Genomic DNA, 25,175 nt, shown 5'->3' on the forward strand with positions numbered 1-25,175 from the left:
GTGGTTGATCTCCTCCTGAGTGGAGACACAGCGATAGTGGTCGGTCTTGGTCACAGTCGTTTGGAGGATGATGTCATATCTGCCTCCTCTTTCAGAGACCTGAGGTTCTTCAGCAGGAACAATGTCTCCAGCTCTGTTCTGCCACTGAACATCAGGTTTTGGAAACGCACCAAGAACCTCACACTGCAGCAGAGCCCAGGTCTGAGTTTGATCAAGTGTTTTGATGACCGGCTGTGGAGCTGCTCCTGTTAATATAAAGAAAACCTTATAAAGAACATTTACAGAGTGAAACATCTAATAAATACCAGGATCTTTCTGTTCTGTCTGTGAATGTGGGAGACAAAGTGTTAAAGAGGAAAGAAAACAAAGAAATAAAAGCACAGAATAAAACATCAGATCTCTGCTGTGACAGAACATCATGAGTCACAACACAAACACAACGCTGTGTGAAGGTTCACAACAGTGAACTGACTCATCAGAACAGAAGCTCAGACACAATCAACACAATGTTTCTGCTACAACAATTATTATTATCAACACAATCACATGAAACCTGATTTTAAGATATAAACATTTTCTATTCCTCAAATTTGATATTCTATATTGTTTCAGTTTGTTATCAGACTTTAACTGAGTCACTTTATTAGGTCCACCTGTTCAACCTGAGCACATCACGACTCCTGTAATGTTCAGTTTCTTTAGTCACAGGTTTTAGATTCAGTCACAGGTTCGATCCCTGAGGTCAGAGGTCAGTGATGCTGTTGAACTGCACTGTGTCATGTTCAGAGCTGTTCCTAATATTCTGATCCCTGGTGTTTCTAAGCAGGGAGGTTAAATGAAAGAGACAGTTCTTAGTGTCATGTGGTCCAGTACAACACCACATGTAACTGGGAGCTCAGTAATAATCACATCACTGAGTTTCAACATGTCTGACAACAGAAGCTGAACTTTAGAAACTTTGGAGAGTTGATGACGGAGCTGTTGTGTTGAGCTGCAGCAGAATGTGCAGGTGTTCCTAATAAAGTGAACACTGGGTCTCATGATGACTCAATGAAAAACTCTCTCTTCTTCAACTGGAGACTTTTCTTTCATCTAAAGGATTTTTATTACTTTTCTATTTCTAAAGATTTTCATTTCTAACAACTGATTCTGTGTCTTCACACGTTTGAATCCAGTGAAGCAGAAATCTCCTCTATAATAAACTGTATTCATAAAGTTCTCTGTGAACTGGAACCAGTTCAGTTCTAACTGGTTAAACCAAGTGTCACTCTCCAACCAGCTGCTGCTCCAGCTGCAGGACTGATGGGAACCAGAGGATTCCCAGTGGAGGCAGTGGACCAACACCACAGGCCTCTGGTCTCCAGAGAGTCGTCCTCTGGACTGAAAGAGTCACAGACTGTGGATGAAGAGGCTCCGAGTCAGAGCTGAACTTCAGTCTGTTCATGTCCCTGAAGAAGAGATGGAGGAACCAGCTGAGAAGCTACATTCACTTCTTCATGAGACCGAGTTGGACTGTTGAAGAATCTGTGACCTTCAAATGTTTCATGTGATCAGCCTCTCAGAATCCAACCAGGTGTTTGCAGATGTTTCATAAAGAGTCTGGTGATTGTCAGTGTGGAGGAAAGGTGCAGCTTCAGGAGACACAGCTCACACGTGTGTTTCAGGACTGAAAGGTTTGTGTTCAGCTCCACTTGTCAATGAGCTCAGGTTCTGAGCTCAAACACTTTCTCTGAAACACCAGGACAAACAGCAGTGGACAATCAGAGTGTCACTGTGGATCATGTCCAGCTCATATCGTCCGTCTCCACAGTCCAGAGACCAGGACTCAGGACCTTCCTGCTCCTAAAAGGTGAATTCACACTGAAGCTCATTTATTCCTGTGAATGTGACCAGCAGTGTTTTTACACTTTGTGTTGATTCAGCACAAATACACAGTTTATCACCTGGACAGATGTGAGCTGCAGCTGGAGGAGCCTGACCTCACTGACTGTGTGTGACCTCAGTGACCTCTGAGACTCACAACTGATCTGACTCTGTCTGAGACGGTTTCTGTCTCCATCAGTGTTTAGTTTCTGATCAGTCTCCATATGTGCAAACATTTATAAAACCTAATGACCCAAAAATAATTAACATAGTAAACATTATTTAAAGATGAGAGTATGACCAAGAGGAAACTCACCACCAATATAAACATCGGTCTCATCATATATCTGGTGGTTGATCTCCTCCTGAGTGGAGACACAGCGATAGTGGTCGGTCTTGGTCACAGTCGTTTGGAGGATGATGTCATATCTGCCTCCTGTTTCAGTGACCTGAGGTTCTTCAGCAGGAACAATGTCTCCAGCTCTGTTCTGCCACTGAACATCAGGTTTTGGAGACGCACCTCGAACAGCACACTGCAGCAGAGCCCAGTCCTTTGTTTCTTTAAGTGAGGTGATATGTGGCATCGGAGCTGCTCCTGTTAACACAGATCATACGACAGAATCATATTCAACAGAATTAGAAGAACAATATTGGTATAAAATATATTTTTTATTCATCCTTTCTCTGCTTGATTTGATGTATTTTACGGGAACAAAGAATTAGTAAAAATAAATCCAGTTTGTCAGGACTAAGGTTCAGATTTTTAACTGTCACTAAAACTAACAAGTGTCAGTAAATTAACATGAAAGTTAATTGTAACATGAAATCTGTGTAAAATAAATAAAACTGATTCATGAGTGAGACAAAGTGGATGATGTCAGAAACAAAAATCTAGTGAAGTTTTCCTCTGCATCAGATTTAATTAAATTACAAACAACACGTTTCATGTTGTCACGTGATGTCTCCTCGTGTGATCTCCTCTGGAACCTTCCACTCACCTGGGATGTTCTCATCACTTCGGTCTTTTAACCTCAAGAGGATTGGAGGTTGCAGGCGACCCGAGATTAACACGTGACTCTGAACCAGTCGCTGTTAGAAACGTTTTCCTGTTGAATCCACACGTTTCATATCTCGTTGGAAACATCACGTGTTCATGAACGAACGAGGGAGGAGTACACAGGGAACGTTCACGACACGACACCGGCAGCGTGTTACTTTACGGCAGCGGACAGTGAGGAGCTAACATGCTAACGCGCGTCACCGCAGTTCAAACCCGTCTCACCGAGGAACACGTGACGTCAGAGACAAAGTGGAAACATGTGACCGCAGAAAAGAACTCAGATTAAATCCACCTGGTTTCATCTGGACCGGAAGTGACGCAATCCCCAGAATAAAGTGATAATTTCTCTGGTTCAGTTTTAACGCTGCTCCTCAAACTTCACGAACAACCACAGCTCCGCCCATTTTACAGACCCCATCAAAGAGTCAACCAATCGTGTTCAGCATCTCTGCCATCAGGACCCGCCCACCTGCACAACAACCAATGAGCGTCTTTCTATGATCTAAAGTGACGAGGATAACGAACCTTTTAACTCCAGCAGCCAATCAGAGGACAGCAACCTCACAGGAGCTCCCGGCATGTTTGAGTGACAGCTGCTTCATCCAATAGAAAGTCAGCACCGTGAAACCACTCCGAGGAAGTGTCCGGTCAGTGTACCTGTGTGACCATATATGGAAGTGAGTGCAGCCTGACTTCCGGTGGCAGAGAGACACAGAAACTCGTTTATCATCCAAACTCACGTGATTCAATCAGATTAAACATGTTAAACTTGATCTAAATATCAACAACTTCTTCTTTATTGACACGTTTAACTGTAACGAACATTTCCTGCGTCAGAAAACACGTTTATCTTCTTAATCTGTTCACTTTGGAGAAGTGTAATGAAGGTCTGTGTCCATCTGATGGCCGGGCTCGGTACTGCACTCTGTCAAACAGCTCAGGGCCACTTGAGGCCTTCAACATGAAACTTGGTGCAGATGTAGAAGACGAGTGGAGGCAGAGATCCTGAGAGTTTCAGCCTGATAACTCCCATCACCTCTGATTGGTCCGCTCTCAAACAGGAAGTCAAGACAACACCAGAAGGAAACAGGTGTTTTCTGCAGTGTCATCGTTCGGCACATCGAGCGTCTCAGAGCCGTGAGAAACATCAACGCACACGATGAAACCTCGGAGACGTTACTTTACACTGACGCAGAGGAAACGCATCAGCTGCTCCTGCTGCGGGTTTGAATCCCAGTTTAAAATGGGAAAGTGTAAACAGACACGTGTGCACGTGTGAAAAATGTGCCCTAAGAGGTTAAGATAGGATCTAAAAGATAAGAAGAAAACATGATGATGTCAGAGTCTCTGTGTGATGTCATCAATCTGACAAAACACGTGACTATGGAAATTTATTGATAAACAGACGTTTAACATGGAAAACTAAACAGAATAAAAACAGTGTTGAGTTTAAACCAGTTTACAGATGAGACTGGTTTGTGTCCGTTCTGGACAAAGAGTCAGGAAACGCCTCCGACTGTAAATCATCTTTTCAACAGTTTTATAGAAAAACTCACCGACGACGAGTTCAATGTTTAATCGTCTCTCTGGAACAAGAAGTGGAAATAAACAGGTGTAGTTTCCACTGTCAGTCAACCTGGTGTCTCTGATGACTATGGAGGCGTTACCCTCGTCCAGATGTTCTGGGAAATGAAAGACGCGACCTCTGAACTGCTCGTCCTGACGTGAATCTCCCTCATCGTATAGTTTTCCCTTATCGTACATGAACACCTCCTTCATATTCTTCTTGTCTTTGTCCTTCTTCCAGTCGAAGAGCTCCAGCCTGATGTTCTTGCTGCTGAAGGAACATGGTAAAATGGCTTCATCCCCTTCTTTCACCACCAGTTTGATGGGGGCTGCACCTGGAACACACACACGTGCACATCAGTGAGTTCACATGCACGTGATCAGGTTTAAAAGAAAGACAGAAAACACATCAACACGTGTTCACCACAGTCAAACAGCAGTTTACAGACGAGTCACATTTCTCCTCCACCATTGCTCTGATTGGATGGATCTCTCTGCTGCTGCTTCCTGACTCAATATCCCAGAATCCTGCTGTTCTGACCAGACGCTGGGATTTGTCCTTGTCCCTCATGTGTATTGATGCTGAGTGGAAACGACGCCCCCTGGTAGGGAGAACAGACCTGAGTGTGGATATTAAGCCCCATAGCCACAAGCTCCCCCCCATCAGTCAGGCCTCCAGGTCGAGGTCCCCTCTGGAGTCTGGACTCTGACGACAACAGTTGTCACTTATTGTTGGAGGTTTTATTTGTGTCTCTCTCTGGTTTCTGCTCATTTGAGACCAAATTCTCCAGAAACCCTGAAGACCACCTTGTGTTCAGTTGGTTCTACTGCCCCCTAGTGGCGAAACATAAATGAATGAATGAACACTTGAGCTCTTCAGTGGAAATGAAACCACGTGAAGTGACTTGGAGATAAGATCCACCTGTTACCACCTTTTACAGTCTCACTGGTGCCAGTGACGCCCACGTTCATACACCAGGATGTTACTGCACCAGTAAGAAACTAAACGTGTGGGAAGAAGGAAACGGTTTCTTCAGAACTAGATAAACGTGTTCAGGCAGTTTTACATTTAATCCGAAATTCAAGAGAAGAAGAAGAAGAAAATTCTGAAGAACAGCGATAGAGACACGTGAGTTCAGATAAATAAGAAGAGTATAGGAACTGAGTATTTGTACTTCGTTACTTCACATCTCTGTGATCCACGCACTGACAACAGGATGGAGACACCGCCCTGCACGTGCACGTGCAGGAGCACAAGTGCATGTGCAAACACTCTGTCTGTCTCCCTCACACACGAACACACACACACACACACACACACACACACACACGCATGCATGTCTCTATAGTTGTGAGGACACTCGTTGGCATAATGTATTCCCTAACCCAAACCTTAACCATCACAACTAAACCCTCAAACTCTATAACCTCAACATGAACCTGAACCAAGAGTTAATCAGTCCTTTAAAGGTGAGTCAGTGACACATACACACACACTCTCTCCGTTTCTTTTCTCACCGGTTCCATCGCTTCTTCTCCACAGACTCAGGCAACTCACGAGCAGAAGAAGCTTCATCGTTGTTAGAGTCCAGTTGTGACGTATTGACCGTGGCTGTGACGTCACTGACTGCTTCACTCGCTGCTCTCTCTCTCTCTCTCTCTGTCTCTCATCTCTAGCTCTCTCTCTTATATCCTCTTCCGCAGCTGCAGCATGACGTCACAGCCCTTCACAATAAAACCCTCGGAACTATGACTCATGAAATACCAACTGTATATTGTTTTTAAATATTTTATATTTGTCTTCGTGTTTTATTATTTAATCTTCATCACAGTATTTTTCCTCATTTCATTTGTATTTCATATTTTTAACATTGTCTTTAGTGTTTTCAAATCTAATTTAATCTTAGAATTTGAACATTTTCCCTGTTGTTCACACGGCTTTTAGTTTGTAAAGGACAAGTTTTAATAAAATGTCTGTACCAATAAAGTTTGATTGATAATGATTGATCAGCCCTTCAGCACATATCTGTACATGACGTCTACATACATGTCTTTACAGACATGTGAGGATTGAGCATCACATTACACAGGTGTACCTAATAGTGGACACTGCTTCACTATCCACAGGAAACACGTGATGTGCTGAAACTGATGTGATCATCAGACTGTGTGTGTGTGTGTGTGTGTGTGTGTGTGCACGTGAATAAAGTGAGTCACTGTTCAGTGCAAAGTTTAATTCCGTCTGATTAAGAAAATAAAACATGGTTGTTGTAAAGATGTATGTTAGTTTCCCGGCAGCAGAGGGCGCCACATCACTGAGAATAAAACAAACCTTCAGAAATGATTTGCACAGAAAACAGATCAGAGGAAAAATGACCTCATGGACATTTTGACTCATTTCAAATTTTAATCAAAGTTTAATTCGTCTGATAAAGAAAATAAAACAGGGTTGTTGATCGTTGACGTAACAACTAGACGTCACTTCTGTTTCATTCACTATTATAAACAATATTTAACACATTAACACACTTTTCTTTTCTTCAACCTCTTTTACTCTGAGACAAACATTGACAGTTAAAGTCGTAGAGGTCGAGTGATTCTAGAAAATAAAACATGGGAGAGTTCGACCAAAACACTGAAATCACTTTAGTTTCTTCAAAGTTTGAACAGAAACGTCCAAAACAGTCTCATCACACAGTTTGATGTTTGTCACGTTTTATTCAAAGTGTTGAACAGAAATAATGAAGCAGCCTGAAATCCTCAGAATCATCAGGAAACAACATGAAGACAAAGTCAGTGTCAGACAGCGACGGGTCAAACATCACAGTGACAACAGGAAGCAGCTGAGACTGGAACTGGACCCGACTCAGCACCTTCACCAATAAACACTGACTCATCACATTTTCACTTTAGCTGCAGAACATTCACATTGATTGAGAGCAGAGCAGCAGGTCTGAGATCAGTGACGTGTGATTGAGTCAAAGTTCAGCTGAGAGAAGAACCACAAGCAGAGAGATCATGAAACAGAGGAACATCCTGGGTCTCCTTCAAAATACGTGTCCAGGATGTGATGTCACAGTTTCATTTCACTTTCTGAAGAAAATGTCAGAAAATGACTTCATGCATCATTCAACAGTCTCTGCTTCCTATTGGACGATAGATACGACCTGAAGCTTTTATACATATATTAAAAAGTCAGCTTATTTACAAGAACCAATCATGTGTCGTCATGTGGTGGAAGTGACGTCATGATGACATCATTATCTTTAAATAAACATTGTTGTGTGGTCGTCACTCTGAAGCTTTTCATTCGCTTTGGGAACTTTACCCTGTAAATAAAAACAAACTGTATTTAACTACACACAGTAAATAACTACACAATCAGTGACTGTATATACAAAAGGATTATGACCTATACTGCCATCAGCCACCAGGGGGCGATATAGATTGTTAACAGTCATGTTCGTCTTTATTTACAGTCGATGATAAATACCAACAGAAATCTTTGTGTCTCTGTCAAGACTCTAAACATCAGATGAAGAATTGTTTGTGTTCATCATTGTGTTGATTTAATTGAATTAAACTTACCTGGATTAGTTCTAACTGCTGAGTGTGTTCTATTTGTTAGAGCAAAGTAAACAACAAGACCGACAACAATCCCACCAACAGCAAAGCCAACAGCAACACCTACACCAATCAGTAGAGTGTGATTATCTGAAAGAGAGGAGAGCAGACAGCGTCACTTCCTGTGGAGCAGACTGGACGTCACAACCTTCACACAGAACTAAAGGTTCACATGTGAAGTGATGAGCAGATAGAAACACCAGAGGGATGAAGGTCTCCAGGCTCAGTGACCTGAGCCTCCATCTTCTGCTCACGTTCCTCCTGCTCCGCTTTGTTGGGATTTTAAATTGTGTCTGTGTGTCTCTGCAATAGAATTGAACTCTAAACAAACTAAGGGGGGGGAGGGCACACCACATAGTGACTTTTAGTAACCTTTGCTGCTTGGTGTTAATCTTGAAGTTGTTAGAATGTGTGTGTGTCTCATCACTGGTCAGTCTCACACATGTCTTGATAAGAGCCGCTGTCTGTTGTGGGAACTGTAAATCTGTGCATACAATAAACTTTACTTTAACTTGTTCTCATACCTAACTTTTCATATTAAACCATAACTCCTCAGCTTTAATCAACATCACACACATGAATGCACTGTGCTTATAAGAAAACTATGACATACGCCTTAGAAAGAATTCTGACTGCTCATGCTCACTGAAGACTCAATACTTTTTCTCAAAACACAAAATCGCACTGTCATGATATGAAGATTCTCCCAGCAGCGGTGGAAGGAGGGGCTAGACTGGGAGCGGCTCCTCGTCATTTCCTGGTTCCAGTACCAAGAGGATGGTTCTACTCCTGCTCACCATCAAGGAAGACTTCCCCTTGTTATTGACCAATCCTGTTCTACCTACTGTTATAAATATTACAACCCCGACCTTGTGACTCTTGACTGTGCGGTGCTGCTAGAGGGGGGGGGGGGGGGGGGGGGGGGGGGGCTGTGCGTTGGGTGCCCATTGCTTTGCTGAACTTTTCATACCTTTTCATTGCTTCTTAATAAATACTTGATGGAACCAAACGGAGACGGCTCTGCTCATATTTGGGATCAAAGAACACGTGACAGCTGCTCGGCTCAGACTCTGTTAATAATCCATCCTGGTGTAATTCTTCTGTTTCAGCTCAAACACTCACCTGAGATCTACGTGGAGTCTGGGTTTGACTTCAGGAAAATGTTACACATCTTTTATTTTGCTGTGACACAACAGACACGGTCACGATTTGTTTTTTTTTTCAAGATTAAAAAAGTAAAAACACCTAAAACGATGAAATCTGCAGCATCGTATGTTAAACTGTCTCAGGTTGTTTAAAACTAGCAGAGTAACGTCAGACATGATGACGTCATAATCAGACTCTGCTCATTAGAATGTAATATATGAATCAATGATTTTATAACAAACTAATTTAAACATTATATAAACAATGTCTTTTCTGAATAAGGTCACAGTCTGAATATTGTCCACGTAAACTTACTCACTGTTCAGTTTCTGTTCAGTCTCAATATTTGTTAACATTTAGAAAATAAATGGTCATTGAAACTTTCTAAAAGTATCAGTGATGGCACGGTGGTCCAGCGGTTTGGAACTGTCTCCTCACAGGAGGAAGGTTGTGGGTTCTAACCTGTGAAGTGATCAGCAGTTTGTTCTCCCTGTGTCAGTGGGTTCTCTCTGGTTCCTCCACATTCCTCCCATAGAGACATGAGGCTGTGTTGTACTGGTTGATCTAAATCACTGGTGGGTGTGAACGATGCTGGTTTGTCTCTGTCTGTGAAGCTCTGTGTTTGACTGACAGGTGAACCCCCCCCTCCAGCCTGCAACTCTCAGAAGATGAGTGGTGTAGATGATGGATGATTAAAAGCAGAAATATAAAGAAACTCACTGTTGATGTGCGGCTCTGGAGCTGCTCCTGTGAACATGAAGAAAACTTATAAAGAACATTTACAGAGTTAAACATCTGATAAATATCAGGATCTTTCTGTTCTGTTTGTTAATATGAGAGACAAAGTGTTGAAGAGGAAAGAAAACTAAGAAATAAAAGCACAGAATAAAACATCAGATCTCTGCTGTGAGAGAACATCATGAGTCTCAGTTTCTTTAGTCACAGGTTTTAAATTCAGTCACATGTTCGATCCCTGAGGTCAGAGGTCAGTCATGCTGTTGAACTGGACTGTGTCATGTTCAGAGCTGTTCCTAATATTCTGATCCCTGGTGTTTCTAAGCAGGGAGGTTAAATGAAAGAGACAGTTCTTAGTGTCATGTGGTCCAGTTCAACACCACATGTAACTGGGAGCTCAGTAATAATCACATCACTGAGTTTAAACATGTCTGACAACAGAAGCTGAACTTTAGAAACTTTGGAGAGTTGATGACGGAGCTGTTGTGTTGAGCTGCAGCAGAATGTGCAGGTGTTCCTAATAAAGTGAACACTGGGTCTCATGATGACTCAACGAAAAACTCTTTCTTCTTCAACTGGAGACTTTTCTTTCATCTAAAGGATTTTTATTACTTTTCTATTTCTAAAGATTTTAATTTCTAACAACTGATTCTGTGGCTTCACCCGTTTGAATCCAGTGAAGCAGAAATCTCCTCTATAATAAACTGTATTCATAAAGCTCTCTGTTAACAGGAACCAGCTCAGTTCTAACTGGTTAAACCAAGTGTCACTCTCCAACCAGCTGCTGCTCCAGCTGCAGGACTGATGGGAACCAGAGGATTCCCAGTGGAGGCAGTGGACCAACACCACAGGCCTCTGGTCTCCAGAGAGTCGTCCTCTGGACTGAAAGAGTCACAGACTGTGGATGAAGAGGCTCCGAGTCAGAGCTGAACTTCAGTCTGTTCATGTCCCTGAAGAAGAGATGGAGGAACCAGCTGAGAAGCTACATTCACTTCTTCATGAGACCGAGTTGGACTGTTGAAGAATCTGTGACCTTCAAGTGTTTCATGTGATCAGCCTCTCAGAATCCAACCAGGTGTTTGCAGATGTTTCATAAAGAGTCTGGTGATTGTCAGTGTGGAGGAAAGGTGCAGCTTCAGGAGACACAGCTCACACGTGTGTTTCAGGACTGAAAGGTTTGTGTTCAGCTCCACTTGTCAATGAGCTCAGGTTCTGAGCTCAAACACTTTCTCTGAAACACCAGGACAAACAGCAGTGGACAATCAGAGTGTCACTGTGGATCATGTCCAGCTCATATCGTCCGTCTCCACAGTCCAGAGTCTCGCGAGGATAACATGAGGGCGGCACGGGAGATAAGCCGCTAGCCGTCAACCCGACTTTACAGGAGTAAACCACCATGGCTACCTCATCCACCTCATCTATCGCTGATGCTGAAGACACGGCCGAAGAAACAAATCCACCACACGCGTGGCCGTATCTCGCGACCATGTTTGCCTTCGTGGGGATACAAGATACATCCTATCGAATAAAGTGCCTCTTGTGTCTACCGAGGGAGACGGAAATAATGGCGTTTCAAAACTCTCCGTCGAACCTCAAAAAACACATTCAGGTAAGTGAACTAAGTAATGGCAGCCAGAGTCATGTAATGTATTGTGCCAGGAGTAAGTGCAAAAGTCTCGCTGGTAAAATATAGTTTGCCAACAGAACAGATACAGTTGAGCATTTTACTTAACATGCTTAAAATGCGTGTCTACAAAGTAGACGCGTGCATGCGCGTCCAGGTATGGTCCAAGTGTAGGCGTGCATACACAAATTGTTGTTTGGATTGTATGTAGCTCATAATTGTTATAGTTCACCACATTTACAGCTAATTGGTAATTTATTCTCCCATCCATATTCTCTGGCTGCAACATATAGTTGCATATCCTACCTCACTAACTTAGGAAAGATGCAATTCTATTTATATACAATGTAATATATTCATCGGCCGATATCATTGGTAATAACTGTTTACCCTACCCTACTAGATTAGTGTCAAAATTTCTGCTGTGAAAGGAATATTAAAATGTATTACAACAACATTCATGTTTAAACAAACTGTAGGCTGCTGTCATTGTAATAACTGCTATGTGATGTCTTGAGAATCAAACTGATATTTTTCCTCTTCTTTTTTTGATGTAGAGAAAGCATGCAAATCATAAAACCAAATACGAGGAGCTGACGGCACTGAAAAGAAAACAGACTAAATTGGTGAATGCCAGATCCATCTCTCAAAGCTCAATAGACAAAGCTGTGGTGAAGTTTGTTGTCAATGGGCTCCAGACATTTTCTACAGTGGAAAATCAAGCCTTTAGAGACTTGGTCACCGATCTACAGCCTAATGCTAAATTCATCTCAAGGGCCACCCTGCGTTCGAGGATTGAAGCTGTCGCCAAGAAAATGAAAATATTGGTATCTGAGGCCATGAGGGCTGTGGATCACATTGCCACCACTACAGACTGCTGGTCAGTCAGAATTAGGAGCTTTATTGGTGTGACTGCCCACTGGGTGGACCCTGACAGCCTAACCAGACAATCAGCAGCCCTGGCCTGTAGACATTTGAGAGGTTCCCATACCTTTGATGTTTTAGCCACAGCACTCAATGACATCCATTCAGAATATGGAATCAGGAACAAAATTGTGAGAACAACCACCGACAACGGTTCCAACTTCCTAAAGGCTTTCAATGTTTTCGGGGAGGAGACAAACAACAATGAAGTCTGTGGTGATGCAGAACCAGGGGAGGAAGAAGAGAATGAGGATGAGGAAGGAGTGGCGTTTGCTGGAGTGTCTGAGATCCTAAATCCGAATGATGGCTTGTAATTTGAGCTCCCAAAGCATCAACGCTGTGCCTGTCATCTGCTCAATTTGGTCTCTACAGTCGATGCTGAAAAAGCTACTGCCAACGATGCATACAAAAAACTGCATCGCTCAGCATTCAGCAAGTGTCAAGGACTGTGGAATAAATGTGGGCGATCCACTCTAGCAGCTGAAGCAGTGGAAGACCTCTGCTCCATCCAGCTGCTACGTCCAAATGCCACCCGGTGGAACTCACTGTTTATGGCTGTGGAAAGGCTGCTCAAGATTCTGAAAGACAAGGGAGAGACAACTTTGAGAGCTGTCTGCACAGAATTGAAGATTCCAATGTAAGTTGGGATTATGTGTTGTGTGAATTTGAATTTATATTAATACTTATGTCATGGCTTTGGTGAATGTCCCTGGTTTGTTACCTATTACAGCAACACCTATATCGTTCTTGACCCTTTAGAAAAAATCCGGCATATGTAGTGATCCCTAAGGGGAAATTACTTATCTACTTTTGACCCATCAGAACAAATCCTGTTCAGCTTTCAACAACCTATCTACTGCACTCCAGTAGTGGTAAAAATATTTTATTGCCCCAATAAACTGAACCACAATAGGAAACGGTAGACAACCCCAGCTACATGATTTACTTTAAAACCTTAGCCTAAAACCTTATAGATTAATAAGCTTTTGATTATTTGGATAAAATATTTATGCACCATGGTAAAACACTGATGTTTTGTTTTTTCCGAACAGGTTCAATCCAGTTGAACTCACTTTCCTATCTGAGTATGTCACCACCATGAGCCCAGTCACCCAGGCCATCAACATTCTTCAGGCCGAAACGATGGCTGCTTCCGACTATTACCCTGTTGAGTTCAAAACTGGCGAAAGCCAAGCTCCATCTAAAGTACTGCAAGCCGTTGGTTGAAGCCTTACAAGTGGGAATAAACAACCGCTTTGGCCACATGTCAACAGACCCTGAAATGGTTGCCGCTGCTATTCTCCTCCCAAAATTTAGAACTGCATGGACAAAAGATATTGCTACAATCAGAATGGGTAAGACAAATGAAGATGATCAATGTTGAAATTTGTAAATGAAAATAATATGTGAATGTACATGAAATCAGGGTTAATGGTATTTCATCTGTACTAATTCTATTTTGACCCTCCCTGTATTTCAGGAATGGACTACATCAAGGAGCAGATCGCGGATCCTTCCTTGTCAGGAGAAGCCGCCAGATCCAGCTCATCTGATGAGGGAGACTTCTTCTCTTCGCTGAAGAGCTCTCAGGTTACTCAAGACAGCTCCAAGCAACTAGATGGATACCTTACAGCAGATCAGATGGATGTACTGAAGATGTTCCCTGCTGTCTGCAAGTTGTCTGTTAAGCTGAACACACCTCTGCCTGCCTCTGCAGCCTGTGAACGACTATTTAGCATTGCAGGACCTGTCTTCAGCCCTCGAAGAGCTCGGCTGGATTCGAGCAATTTTGAGAATCAACTTCTGCTAAAGATGAACCACAAGTTTGTTGACTTTTAATAAAGCACTATGACAAATTAAAGTCATTATAGGCGTTTCACCATGCAACTACACAACCCAAACCTCTACCAAAGTTTAACCACTGCATTGAGTTTTTAGGCGTCTTTATTTCAAAATTGTTAACTTTGGTATAGGTTTGGGTTGTGTAGTTGCATGGGGAAACGGGTCTCAAAATCAGACCTTATCAGTTAATGTTCTACAAGTGTAGCTTTAAGACCTGTTATATGGCATGGTTGTCATGGCACGGTAACAATACAACCCAACATTTTTTGTTTAAAGTGGTTAAAGTTCTTTGTTAGAAAATGAGAAAATGTTATTTAATATTTATTTTAAGTTTCATCACTTCCAATTTCACTTGTTCATGTATGAGTTCTATATTATTTTAGAAATAATAATTGAAATCAATTGAAATAAAGTCTGAATAGAACAATTTCGGTTGTTTTGTTTCTGTGTAGGCCTACTTTAAAAAGCACTTTACATTTTTAATTTGATACTTGTACTTTTACTTTTGATACTTAAGTACATTTCAACACCAGATACTTTTGATACTTAAGTACATTTAATATGAGCTACTTTAAGACTTTTACTCAAGTCATTTTCTGACTGGTGACTTTTACTTTTACCGAAGTCACTTTCAGGTAAGATATCTGTACTTTTACTCAAGTATGGCTTTCAAGTACTTTGTACACCACTGGAAGAAATTGAACAAAACTCACCATGAACCTGTGCAAAGATCTCAGTATATATCTGGTGGTTGATCTCCTCCTGAGTGGAGACACAGCGATAGTTGTTGGTCTTGTTCACAGTCGTTTGGAGGATGATGTCGTATCTGCCCCCCTCTCTTTCAGAGACCTGAGGTTCTTCAGCAGGAACAATGTCTCCAGCTCTGTTCTGCCACTGAACATCAGGTTTTGGAGACGCACCAAGAACCTCACATCTCAGCCGAGCCCAGTCCGGTGGTCCATCAAGTATTGTGACAGATGGTTTTGGAGCAGCTCCTGTAAACAGAGTATAAACAACTTATTTCATGAAGGAATTAAGAGCCATCTGTTTTTTTATATCCTCTTACTGCTCATGTTTATAGATGATACAGGATCATAGAACATTAAAAAACACAAAATAATCATCAGTTACACTTCAAAACTGTTGTTTTAAATTAATAAACGGTTTTAATCTTCTGTAATAATTATTCTAGTTTGTGTCAAGAATACATCTTTTACTAAGTTCTGATTTAATAAACAAACTGTTGAAATGTTCATGATTGAAGCAAACAACGCGGTTCATGTTCATGTCACGTGATGTCTCCTCGTGTGATCTCCTCTGGAACCTTCCACTCACCTGGGATGTTCTCATCACTTCGGTCTTTTAACCTCAAGAGGATTGGAGGTTGCAGGCGACCCGAGATTAACACGTGACTCTGAACCAGTCGCTGTTAGAAACGTTTTCCTGTTGAATCCACACGTTTCATATCTCGTTGGAAACATCACGTGTTCATGAACGAACGAGGGAGGAGTCCACAGGGAACGTTCACGACACGACACCGCCAGCGTGTTACTTTACGGCAGCGGACAGTGAGGAGCTAACATGCTAACGCGCGTCACCGCAGTTCAAACCCGTCTCACGGAGGAACACGTGACGTCAGAGACAAAGCGGAAACATGTGACCGCAGAAAAGAACTCAGATTAAATCCACCTGGTTTCATCTGAACCGGAAGTGACGCAATCCCCTGAATAAAGTGATAATTTCTCTGGTTCAGTTTTAACTCTGCTCCTCAAACTTCACAATCAACCACAGCTCCGCCCATTTTACAGACTCCATCAAAGATTCAACCAATCGTGTTCAATATCTCTGAAATCAGGACCCGCCCACCTGCCTAACAACCAATCAGCGTCTCTCTACGATCTAAAGCGACGAGGATAACGAACCTTTTAACTCCAGCAGCCAATCAGAGGACAGCAACCTCACAGGAGCTCCCGGCGTGTTTGAGTGACAGCTGCTTCATCCAATAGAAAGTCAGCACCGTGAAACCACTCCGAGGAAGTGTCCGGTCAATGTACCTGTGTGACCATATATGGAGGTGAGTGCAGCCTGACTTCCGGGGGCAGAGAGACACAGAAACTCGTTTATTATCCAAACTCACGTGATTCAATCAGATTAAACATGTTAAACTTGATCTAAATATCAACAACTTCTTCTTTATTGACAACTTTAACTGTAACGAACATTTCCTGCATCAGAAAACACGTTTATCTTCTTAATCTGTTCACTTTGGAGAAGTGTAATGAAGCTCTGTGTCCACCTGATGGCCGGGCTCGGTACTGCACTCTGTCAAACAGCTCAGAGCCACTTGAGGCCTTCAACATGAAACTTGGTGCAGATGTAGAAGACGAGTGGAGGCAGAGATCCTGAGAGTTTCAGTCTGATAACTCCCATCACCTCTGATTGGTCCGCTTTCAAACAGGAAGTCAAGACAACACCAGAAGGAAACAGGTATTTTCTGCAGTGTCATCGTTCGGCACATCGAGCGTCTCAGAGCCGTGAGAAACATCAACGCACACGATGAAACCTCGGAGACGTTACTTTACACTGACGCAGAGGAAACGCATCAGCTGCTCCTGCTGCGGGTTTGAATCCCAGTTTAAAATGGGAAAGTGTAAAGAGACACGTGTGCACGTGTGAAAAATGCGCCCTAAGAGGTTAAGATAGGATCTAAAAGATAAGAAGAAAACACCATGATGTCAGAGTCTCTGTGTGATGTCATCAATCTGAAAAAACACGTGACTATGGAAACTTATTGATAAACAGACGTTTAACATGGAAAACTAAACAGAAGGAAAACAGTGTTGAGTTTAAACCAGTTTACAGATGAGACTGGTTTGTGTCCGTTCTGGACAAAGAGTCAGGAAACGCCCCAGACTGTAAATCATCTTTTCAACAGTTTTATAGAAAAACTCACCGACAACAAGCTCAATGTTTGATTGTATGATGTCTGGAAGAAGAAGTGGAAATAAACAGGTGTAGTCTCCACTGTCAGTCAACTTGGTGGCTCTGATGACTATGGAGGCGTTACCCACGTCCAGATGTTCTGGGAAATGAAAGACGCGACCTCTGAACTGCTCGTCCTGACGGTTATCGCCCTTATCATAAACTTTTCCCTTATCGTACATGAACACCTCCTGGCGCTTGTCCTTCTTCCAGTCGAAGAGAACCTGCCTGATGTTCTTGCTGCTGATGGAACATGGTAGAGTGACATCATCCCCTTCTTTCACCAGCAGTTTGTTGATGGGGGCTGCACCTGGAACACACACACATGCACATCAGTGAGTTCACATGCACGTGATCAGGTTTCATAGAAAACACATCAACACGTGTTCACCACAGTCAAACAGCAGTTTAGAGACGAGTCACATTTCTTCTCCACCATTGCTCTGATTGGACGGATCTCTCTGCTTCTGCTTCCTGCCTCAATATCCCAGAATCCTGCTGTTCTGACCAGACGCTGGGATTTGTCCTTGTCCCTCATGTGTATTGATGCTGAGTGAAAACTACGCCCCCTGGTGGGGAGAACAGACCTGAGTGTGGAACCAGGAAAGTGGATTAATATCATCACCAAACTTTAGAAGTTTGTTTTGAAGACGTTGATCCCTGAAGCTTCCCCACAGAACCTTTTGTTGGAGGTTTTATTTGTGTGTCTCTCTGGTTTCTGCTCATTTGAGACCAAGTTCTCCAAAAACCCTGAAGACCACCTTGTGTTCAGTTGGTTCTACTGCCCCCTAGTGGCGAAACATAAATGAATGAATGAACACTTGAGCTCTTCAGTGGAAATGAAACCACGTGAAGTGACTTGGAGATAAGATCCACCTGTTACCACCTTTTACAGTGTCACTGGTGCCAGTGACGCCCACGTTCATACACCAGGATGTTACTGCACCAGTAAGAAACTAAAACGCGTGGGAAGAAGGAAACGGTTTCTTCAGAACTAGATAAACGTGTTCAGGCAGGTTTACATTTAATCAGAAATTCAAGAGAAGAAGAAGAAGAAAATTCTGAAGAACAGAGATAGAGACACGTGAGTTCAAATGAATAAGAATGAAATGAATTAAAGGGATAGTTCACCCAGAAATGAAAACCCCCTCTTTATCTGCTCAGCACTGTGATGGCAGGGGGGGGGGGGGCAATCTCATTATCTGAATGACACATACACTGAGCAGAGTTTCCTTCCACTTATCTTCACCTGATGAAAAGAGCCTCCATGGATTTTAGAACATGACCAACACGTATGTAGCAGAGGAGCCGGATGACGTCATCACATGTTGAATCTGCTTTCATCTGAGCCCCCAAGAAAAGTACAGGAACTGAGTATTTGTACTTCTTTACGTCACATCTCTGTGATGCACTGACAACAGGATGGAGACACCGCCCTGCACGTGCACGAGCACAAGTGCATGTGCACACACACTCTGTCTGTCCCCCTCACAAACACACTCTCACACACACACACATGCATGTCTATATAGTTGTGAGGACACTCGTTGGCATAATGTATTCCCTAACCCAAACCTTAACCATCACAACTAAACCCTCAAACTCTAAAACCTCAACATGAACCTGAACCAAGAGTTAATCAGTCCTTTAAAGTTGAGTCAGTGACACACACCCACACACACACCTTCACACACACACACAAACTCTCTCTCCTCCCCCGTTTCTTTTCTCACCGGTTCCATCGCTTCTTCTCCACAGACTCAGGAAACTCACGAGCAGAAGAAACTTCATCGTTGTCCGAGTCCAGTTGTGACGTATTGACCGTGGCTGTGACGTCACTGACTGCCTCACTCGCTTCTCTCTCTCTCTCTCTGTCTCTCTCTCTCTGACTTTCATCTCTAACTCTCTCACTTATATCCTCTTCCGCAGCTGCAGCATGACGTCACAGCCCTTCACAATAAAACCATCGGAACTATGACTCATGATATACTTACTGTATATTGTTTTTAAAATTTTGATATTTGTTTCATTATTTATTCTTCAGTGTTCTTCCTCATTTCATTTGTATTTTTTATTACATTTTTCTTCGTATTTTAAACGTTTATCTTCCGTGTTAATTAAATGTGATTTAATTTGAGAATTTTTAGTTTTTTACGTATTGTTCAGACGGCTTTTATTTTGTAAAGGACAAGTTGTAATAAAACGTCTGTACCAATAAAGTTTGATTGATAATGATTGATCAGCCCTTCAGCACATATCTGAACATGACGTCTACATACATGTGTCTTTATAGACATGTGAGTATTGAGCATCACATTACACAGGTGTACCTAATAAAGTGGACACTGCTTCACTATCCACAGGAAACACGTGATGTGATCCTCAGACTGTGTGTGTGTGTGTGTGTGTGTGCACGTGAATGAAGTGAGTCACTGTTCAGTGCAAAGTTTAATTCCGTCTGATTAAGAAAATAAAACAGGGTTGTTGAAAAAATAAATGTTAGTTTCCCGGCAGCAGGGGGCGCCACATCACTGAGAATAAAACAAACCTTCAGAAATGATTTGACAGAAAACAGAGCAGAAGCAAAATGAACTCATGGACATTGAGACTCATTTCTAATTTTAATCCAAGTTTTATTCCGTCTGATAAAGAAAATAAAACAGGGTTGTTGATAGTTCATGTAACAACCAATGTCACTTTCACTATTATAAACAATATTTAACACATTAACACACTGTTCTATTGTTTTACCTCTTTTACTCTGAGACAAACATTTACAGTTAAAGTCGTAGAGGTCGAGTGATTCTGGAAAATAAAACATGGGAGAGTTCGATCAAAACACTGAAATCACTTTAGTTTCTTCAAAGTTTGAACAGAAACGTCCAAAACAGTCTCAACACACAGTTTGATGTTTGTCACGTTTTATTCAAAGTGTTGAACAGAAATCATGAAGCAGCCTGAAATCCTCAGAATCATCAGGTTACAACATGAAGACAAAGTCAGAGTCAGACAGCGACGGGTCAAACATCACAGTGACAACAGGAAGCAGCTGAGACTGGAACTGGACCCGACTCAGCACCTTCACCAATAAACACTGACTCATCACATTTTCACTTTAGCTGCAGAACATTCACATTGATTGAGAGCAGAGCAGCAGGTCTGAGATCAGTGACGTGTGGTTGAGTCAAAGTTCAGCTGAGAGAAGAACCACAAGCAGAGAGATCATGAAACAGAGAGGAACATCCTGTCTCCTTCAAAATACGTGTCCAGGATGTGATGTCACAGTTTCATTTCAGTTTCTGAAGAAAAGGTCAGAAAATGACTTCATGCATCATTCAACAGTCTCTGCTTCCTATTGGACGATAGATACGACCTGAAGCTTTTATACATATATTGAAAAATCAGCTTATTTACAAGAACCAATCATGTGTCATCATGTGGTGGAAGTGACGTCATGATGACATCATCATCTTTAAATAAACAGCGTTGTGTGGTCGTCACTCTGAAGCTTTTCATTCGTGTTTGAGTCGAAGGTAAATATTTGTTGGACCAATGAAAAGGAGCTTTGGATAAGTTCACTTCCTGTTTCCTGTGTCACATGGTCAGCGGCTGCATGAAGCAGGTGTGAACGTCTCATTGTTGCTTTGGGTAAGTTTCACTGTAAATAACAACACACAGTAAAATACTACCCACAGCATATAACTACACAATCAATGACTGGCAAAAAAAAAGGGATGACCTATACTGCCATCAGCCACCAGGGGGCAATAAATAGTTTCTCTGTCAAGACTCTAAACATCAGATAAAGAATTGTTTGTGTTGTCGTCTGCTCATCATCAATATGTTGATTTAACAAGTTAAATAAACTTACTTTCTTCAAGTGGTACTGCAGTGGGAGATTTCTTTTTACACACACGGTATTTACATAGTAAACCAGCGACAACACCGACAAGAAGAGTCAAAATGGCACCAACAACAACACCGACAACAACCACCCAAACAGGACCCGTCCCTCCAGCGTCTGAAAGAGAGGACAGAAGACAGCGTCACTTCCTGTGGAGCAGACTGGACGTCACAACCTTCACACAGAACTAAAGGTTCACAAGTGAAGTGATGAGCAGATAGAAACACCAGAGGGATGAAGGTCTCCAGGCTCAGTGACCTGAGCCTCCATCTTCTGCTTTATCACGTTCCTCACCTAACATGATAAGATCTGTAGCATCGTATGTTAAACTGTCTCAGGTTGTTTAAAACTAGCAGAGTAACTTCGGACATGAAGACGTCATAATCAGACTCTGCTCATTAGAATGTAAAAAGAAAAATGAATGGTTTTATAAACAACTCATTTAAACACTGTTATATAAATACTGTCTTTTTCTGAATAAGGTCACAGTCTGAATATTGTCCACGTAAACTTACTCAGCTCTGAGATTGACTGACAGGTGAACCCCCCACACACACCCCCACCCCCTTCTCCATCCTGCGACTCTCAGAAGATGAGTGGTGTAGAAGATGGATGATTAAAAGCAGAAATATAAAGAAGCTCACCATGGACAGGTACATATGTCTCAGTATATATCTGGTGGTTGATCTCCTCCTGAGTGGAGACACAGCGATAGTGGTCGGTCTTGGTCACAGTCGTTTGGAGGATGATGTCATATCTGCCTCCTCTTTCAGAGACCTGAGGTTCTTCAGCAGGAACAATGTCTCCAGCTCTGTTCTGCCACTGAACATCAGGTTTTGGAAACGCACCATGAACTTCACACTGCAGCAAAACTCCTTATCCTGTTTCACCAAGTATCACGATCACCGGTTTTGGAGCAGCTCCTGTAAACATGAAGAAAAACTTGTAAAGAACATTTACAGAGTTAAACATCTAATAAATATCAGGATCTTTCTGTTCTGTTTGTTTAATGTGGGAGACAAAGTGTTAAAGAGAAAAGAAAACAAAGAGAGAGATTCTTCTTTAATGAAAAAAACTGATTCATGTGTTCATGATGAGTGAAGTGTTAGTGTCATGTGTTATTTCTCAAGGTGACATTTGCTGAAACCTGCGGATCCGACTGACCTGGGATGTTTTCATCACTTCGGTTAAGATAGGATTTAAAAGATAAGAAGAAAACACCATGATGTCAGAGTCTCTGTGTGATGTCATCAATCTGACAAAACACGTGACTATGGAATCTTATTGATAAACAGACGTTTAACATGGAAAACTAAACAGAAGGAAAACAGTGTTGAGTTTAAACCAGTCTACAGATGAGACTGGTTTGTGTCCGTTCTGGACAAAGAGTCAGGAAACGCCTCAGACTGTAAATCATCTTTTCAACAGTTTTATAGAAAAACTCACCGACGACGAGCACAACGTTCAATCGTCTCTCTGGAAGAAGAAGTGGAAATAAACAGGTGTAGTTTCCACTGTCAGTCAACTTGGTGGCTCTGATGACTATGGAGGCGTTACCCACGTCCAGATGTTCTGGGAAATGAAAGACGCGACCTCTGAACTGCTCGTCCTGACGTGAATCTCCCTTATCGTATAGTTTTCCCTTATCGTACATGAACACCTCCTTCATGTTCTTTTTCCAGTCAAAGAGCTCCTGCCTGATGTTCTTGTTGCTGAAGGAACATGGTAAAATGGCGTCATCCCCTTCTTTCACCAGCATGTTGATGAAGGCTGCACCTGGAACACACACACGTGCACATCAGTGAGTTCACATGCACGTGATCAGGTTTAAAAGAAAGACAGAAAACACATCAACACGTGTTCACCACAGTCAAACAGCAGTTTAGAGTCGAGTGGATGAGCTCAGTTGAAGCCGAGCAGTGACGTCATCTGTCCATCAAGTGATAATTATTCATAACTTCAAACCTCTATATAATTTAAACAAGTGAGTTAGAAAAATATGTCCCCCCCTCTCAGAGTTGTCATGAAGGAGGAACTTAGTGATTGAGACTAAAACCGTTTTTTGAACCCGGCTGTAAACAGGTTTAATTCAGATCTAAAGTCAGGCTTTTTAACATGGGAGTCAATGGGATCCTCTCACCGGTTCCATCGCTTCTTCTCCACAGACTCAGGAAACTCACGAGCAGAAGAAGCTTCATCGTTGTCCGAGTCCAGTTGTGACGTTACTGACTGCTTCACTCGCTGCTCTCTCTCTCTCTCTCTCTCTCTCTCTCTCTATGTCTCTCTCTCTCTCACTTATATCCTCTTCTGCAGCTGCAGCATCCCACAGCCCTTCACAATAAAACCCTCAAAAGATGACTCATGATATACTTATATTGTTTTGACATATTTTATATTTGTCTTTGTGTTTTCTTCTTTAATCTTCATCATAGTATTTTTCCTCATTTCATTTGTATTTTTTATTTCATCCATTTTTCTTGGTATGAAAACGTCTGTACCAATAAAGTTTGTTTGATTGATAATGATTGATCAGCCCTTCAGCACATATCTGTACATGACGTCTACATACATGTGTCTTTATAGACATGTGAGGACTGAGCATCACATTACACAGGTGTACCTAATAAAGTGGACTCTGCTTTTACTGTTCTTACTGAGAATAAAATAGCCGTAGAGACCGAGTTAGTTTCTTCAAAGTGTTGAACAGAAATAATGAAGCAGCCTGAAATCCTCAGAATCATCAGGTAACGGAGCTCGGAGCCCGGTGCCGGTGTTTGTGTGCGCGCTGTCTACGTTCACGTTAATAATATGCACATCACTCTACAGGCAGCCACTACAGAGGGGTGAAGAGCCGGACTGGGACGTGACCCAGTGGTTTGTCAGCTGCAGTTTTGAAGCCTCCAGTTTTTTATTTCATCCAGCGCCATTTTGGATTCAGTTGAGCCAGAAGTAACCATATACGGATGAGCTGGGGGGCGGGGCCTCACGGAGATAATCAGAAAAATGTTTTCGCGACTGAGAAAATTCATGTGATCATAACGTCACGTTTATGACATCATCGCTTATTAACCAATGAAGGTAATCTTACAATCAGCTGTGAATGACGTCAACCTGTCAGATGCAAAGTGTAGGAGTCGCCCTCTGCTGGTTACTACACAGAAAACAGGTTTTGGGCACTTATCGGCTTCACTTTCTGAACTCGGAGTCTACCTCCATTTTTCCAAACAGTCTCAGGTCTGTTCTGACGTGTGCAGTTTGCTGAGCAGGCATCAGGCCAGTGGATCTATACCAGCCGTCAGTATACATGTGGTGTGTTACATAACGTCCTGAGCGCTCCAACACTCGATGTGTTGTTAGTCTCCCACAGTCTCACATCAAGGAGAAGAGTCCTGCTCTGCCCAGTCTGCCCAGTCTGCCCAGTCTGCTCAGGAGTTCACTGAGGCTACGACACCAGGCTTCAGTAGACAGAGGACTGTGGTGTTGTTGTATAGGAGACGTCTCTATAACACATCTGTAGAATACTACAATGAATCTATTTATGTACATATAGCAGATACCATTTGTATACTCATATTCATATTGTATACATACCTGCCTACATACTTATAACAGTCTATATATACACATATATGTCTATTTCATTCTCTTACACATGAACCACAAATACAGTTTTTTGTTTCCCTGCAAATCATCTTAACATCTGTAGTGAAGGGTTCACCCTGTGTGTTTAAACTCTGTTAAACGTTTCTCTTCTCATGTCAAGGAGCAGAGATGAATTCACTCTCTTCCTGAACAGTTTCTCTGCAGAGTAATAGTTTGAATAATCCTTTATCCTGTTTGATGTTTATGGTCTTACGTGTTATTCACTTTCATATGTTTTCTCTCAGACTGAAGTCGAACGACCA

General features: G+C 42.2%; 1 protein-coding gene and 1 long non-coding RNA gene across 2 annotated transcripts in view; both read right to left on the reverse strand.

Annotated features, from left to right (window-relative positions):
* LOC133972819 (leucine-rich repeats and immunoglobulin-like domains protein 3) overlaps positions 1-23,487 on the reverse strand; it is a 92,672-nt gene extending 69,185 nt beyond the window's left edge. The window contains exons 1-3 of the mRNA XM_062410399.1: positions 23,411-23,487; positions 17,338-17,676; positions 15,098-15,379 (exon numbers count right to left, since the gene is read on the reverse strand). Of these exons, the coding sequence (XP_062266383.1) occupies positions 15,098-15,379; positions 17,338-17,676; positions 23,411-23,468 (679 nt within the window). The 5' untranslated portion in view covers positions 23,469-23,487. The remainder of the gene's footprint in view (positions 1-15,097; positions 15,380-17,337; positions 17,677-23,410) is intronic.
* Positions 7,188-9,016, reverse strand: LOC133973347 (uncharacterized). Its single transcript, XR_009924564.1, has 2 exons — positions 8,078-9,016; positions 7,188-7,818 (listed from the first exon to the last, which is right to left on the reverse strand). It is a non-coding gene; the product is annotated as an uncharacterized LOC133973347 (long non-coding RNA).
* Positions 23,488-25,175: the final 1,688 nt, after the last annotated feature.

Source organism: Platichthys flesus, chromosome 2, assembly GCF_949316205.1.
Source record: "Platichthys flesus chromosome 2, fPlaFle2.1, whole genome shotgun sequence".
Taxonomy (NCBI): domain Eukaryota; kingdom Metazoa; phylum Chordata; class Actinopteri; order Pleuronectiformes; family Pleuronectidae; genus Platichthys; species Platichthys flesus.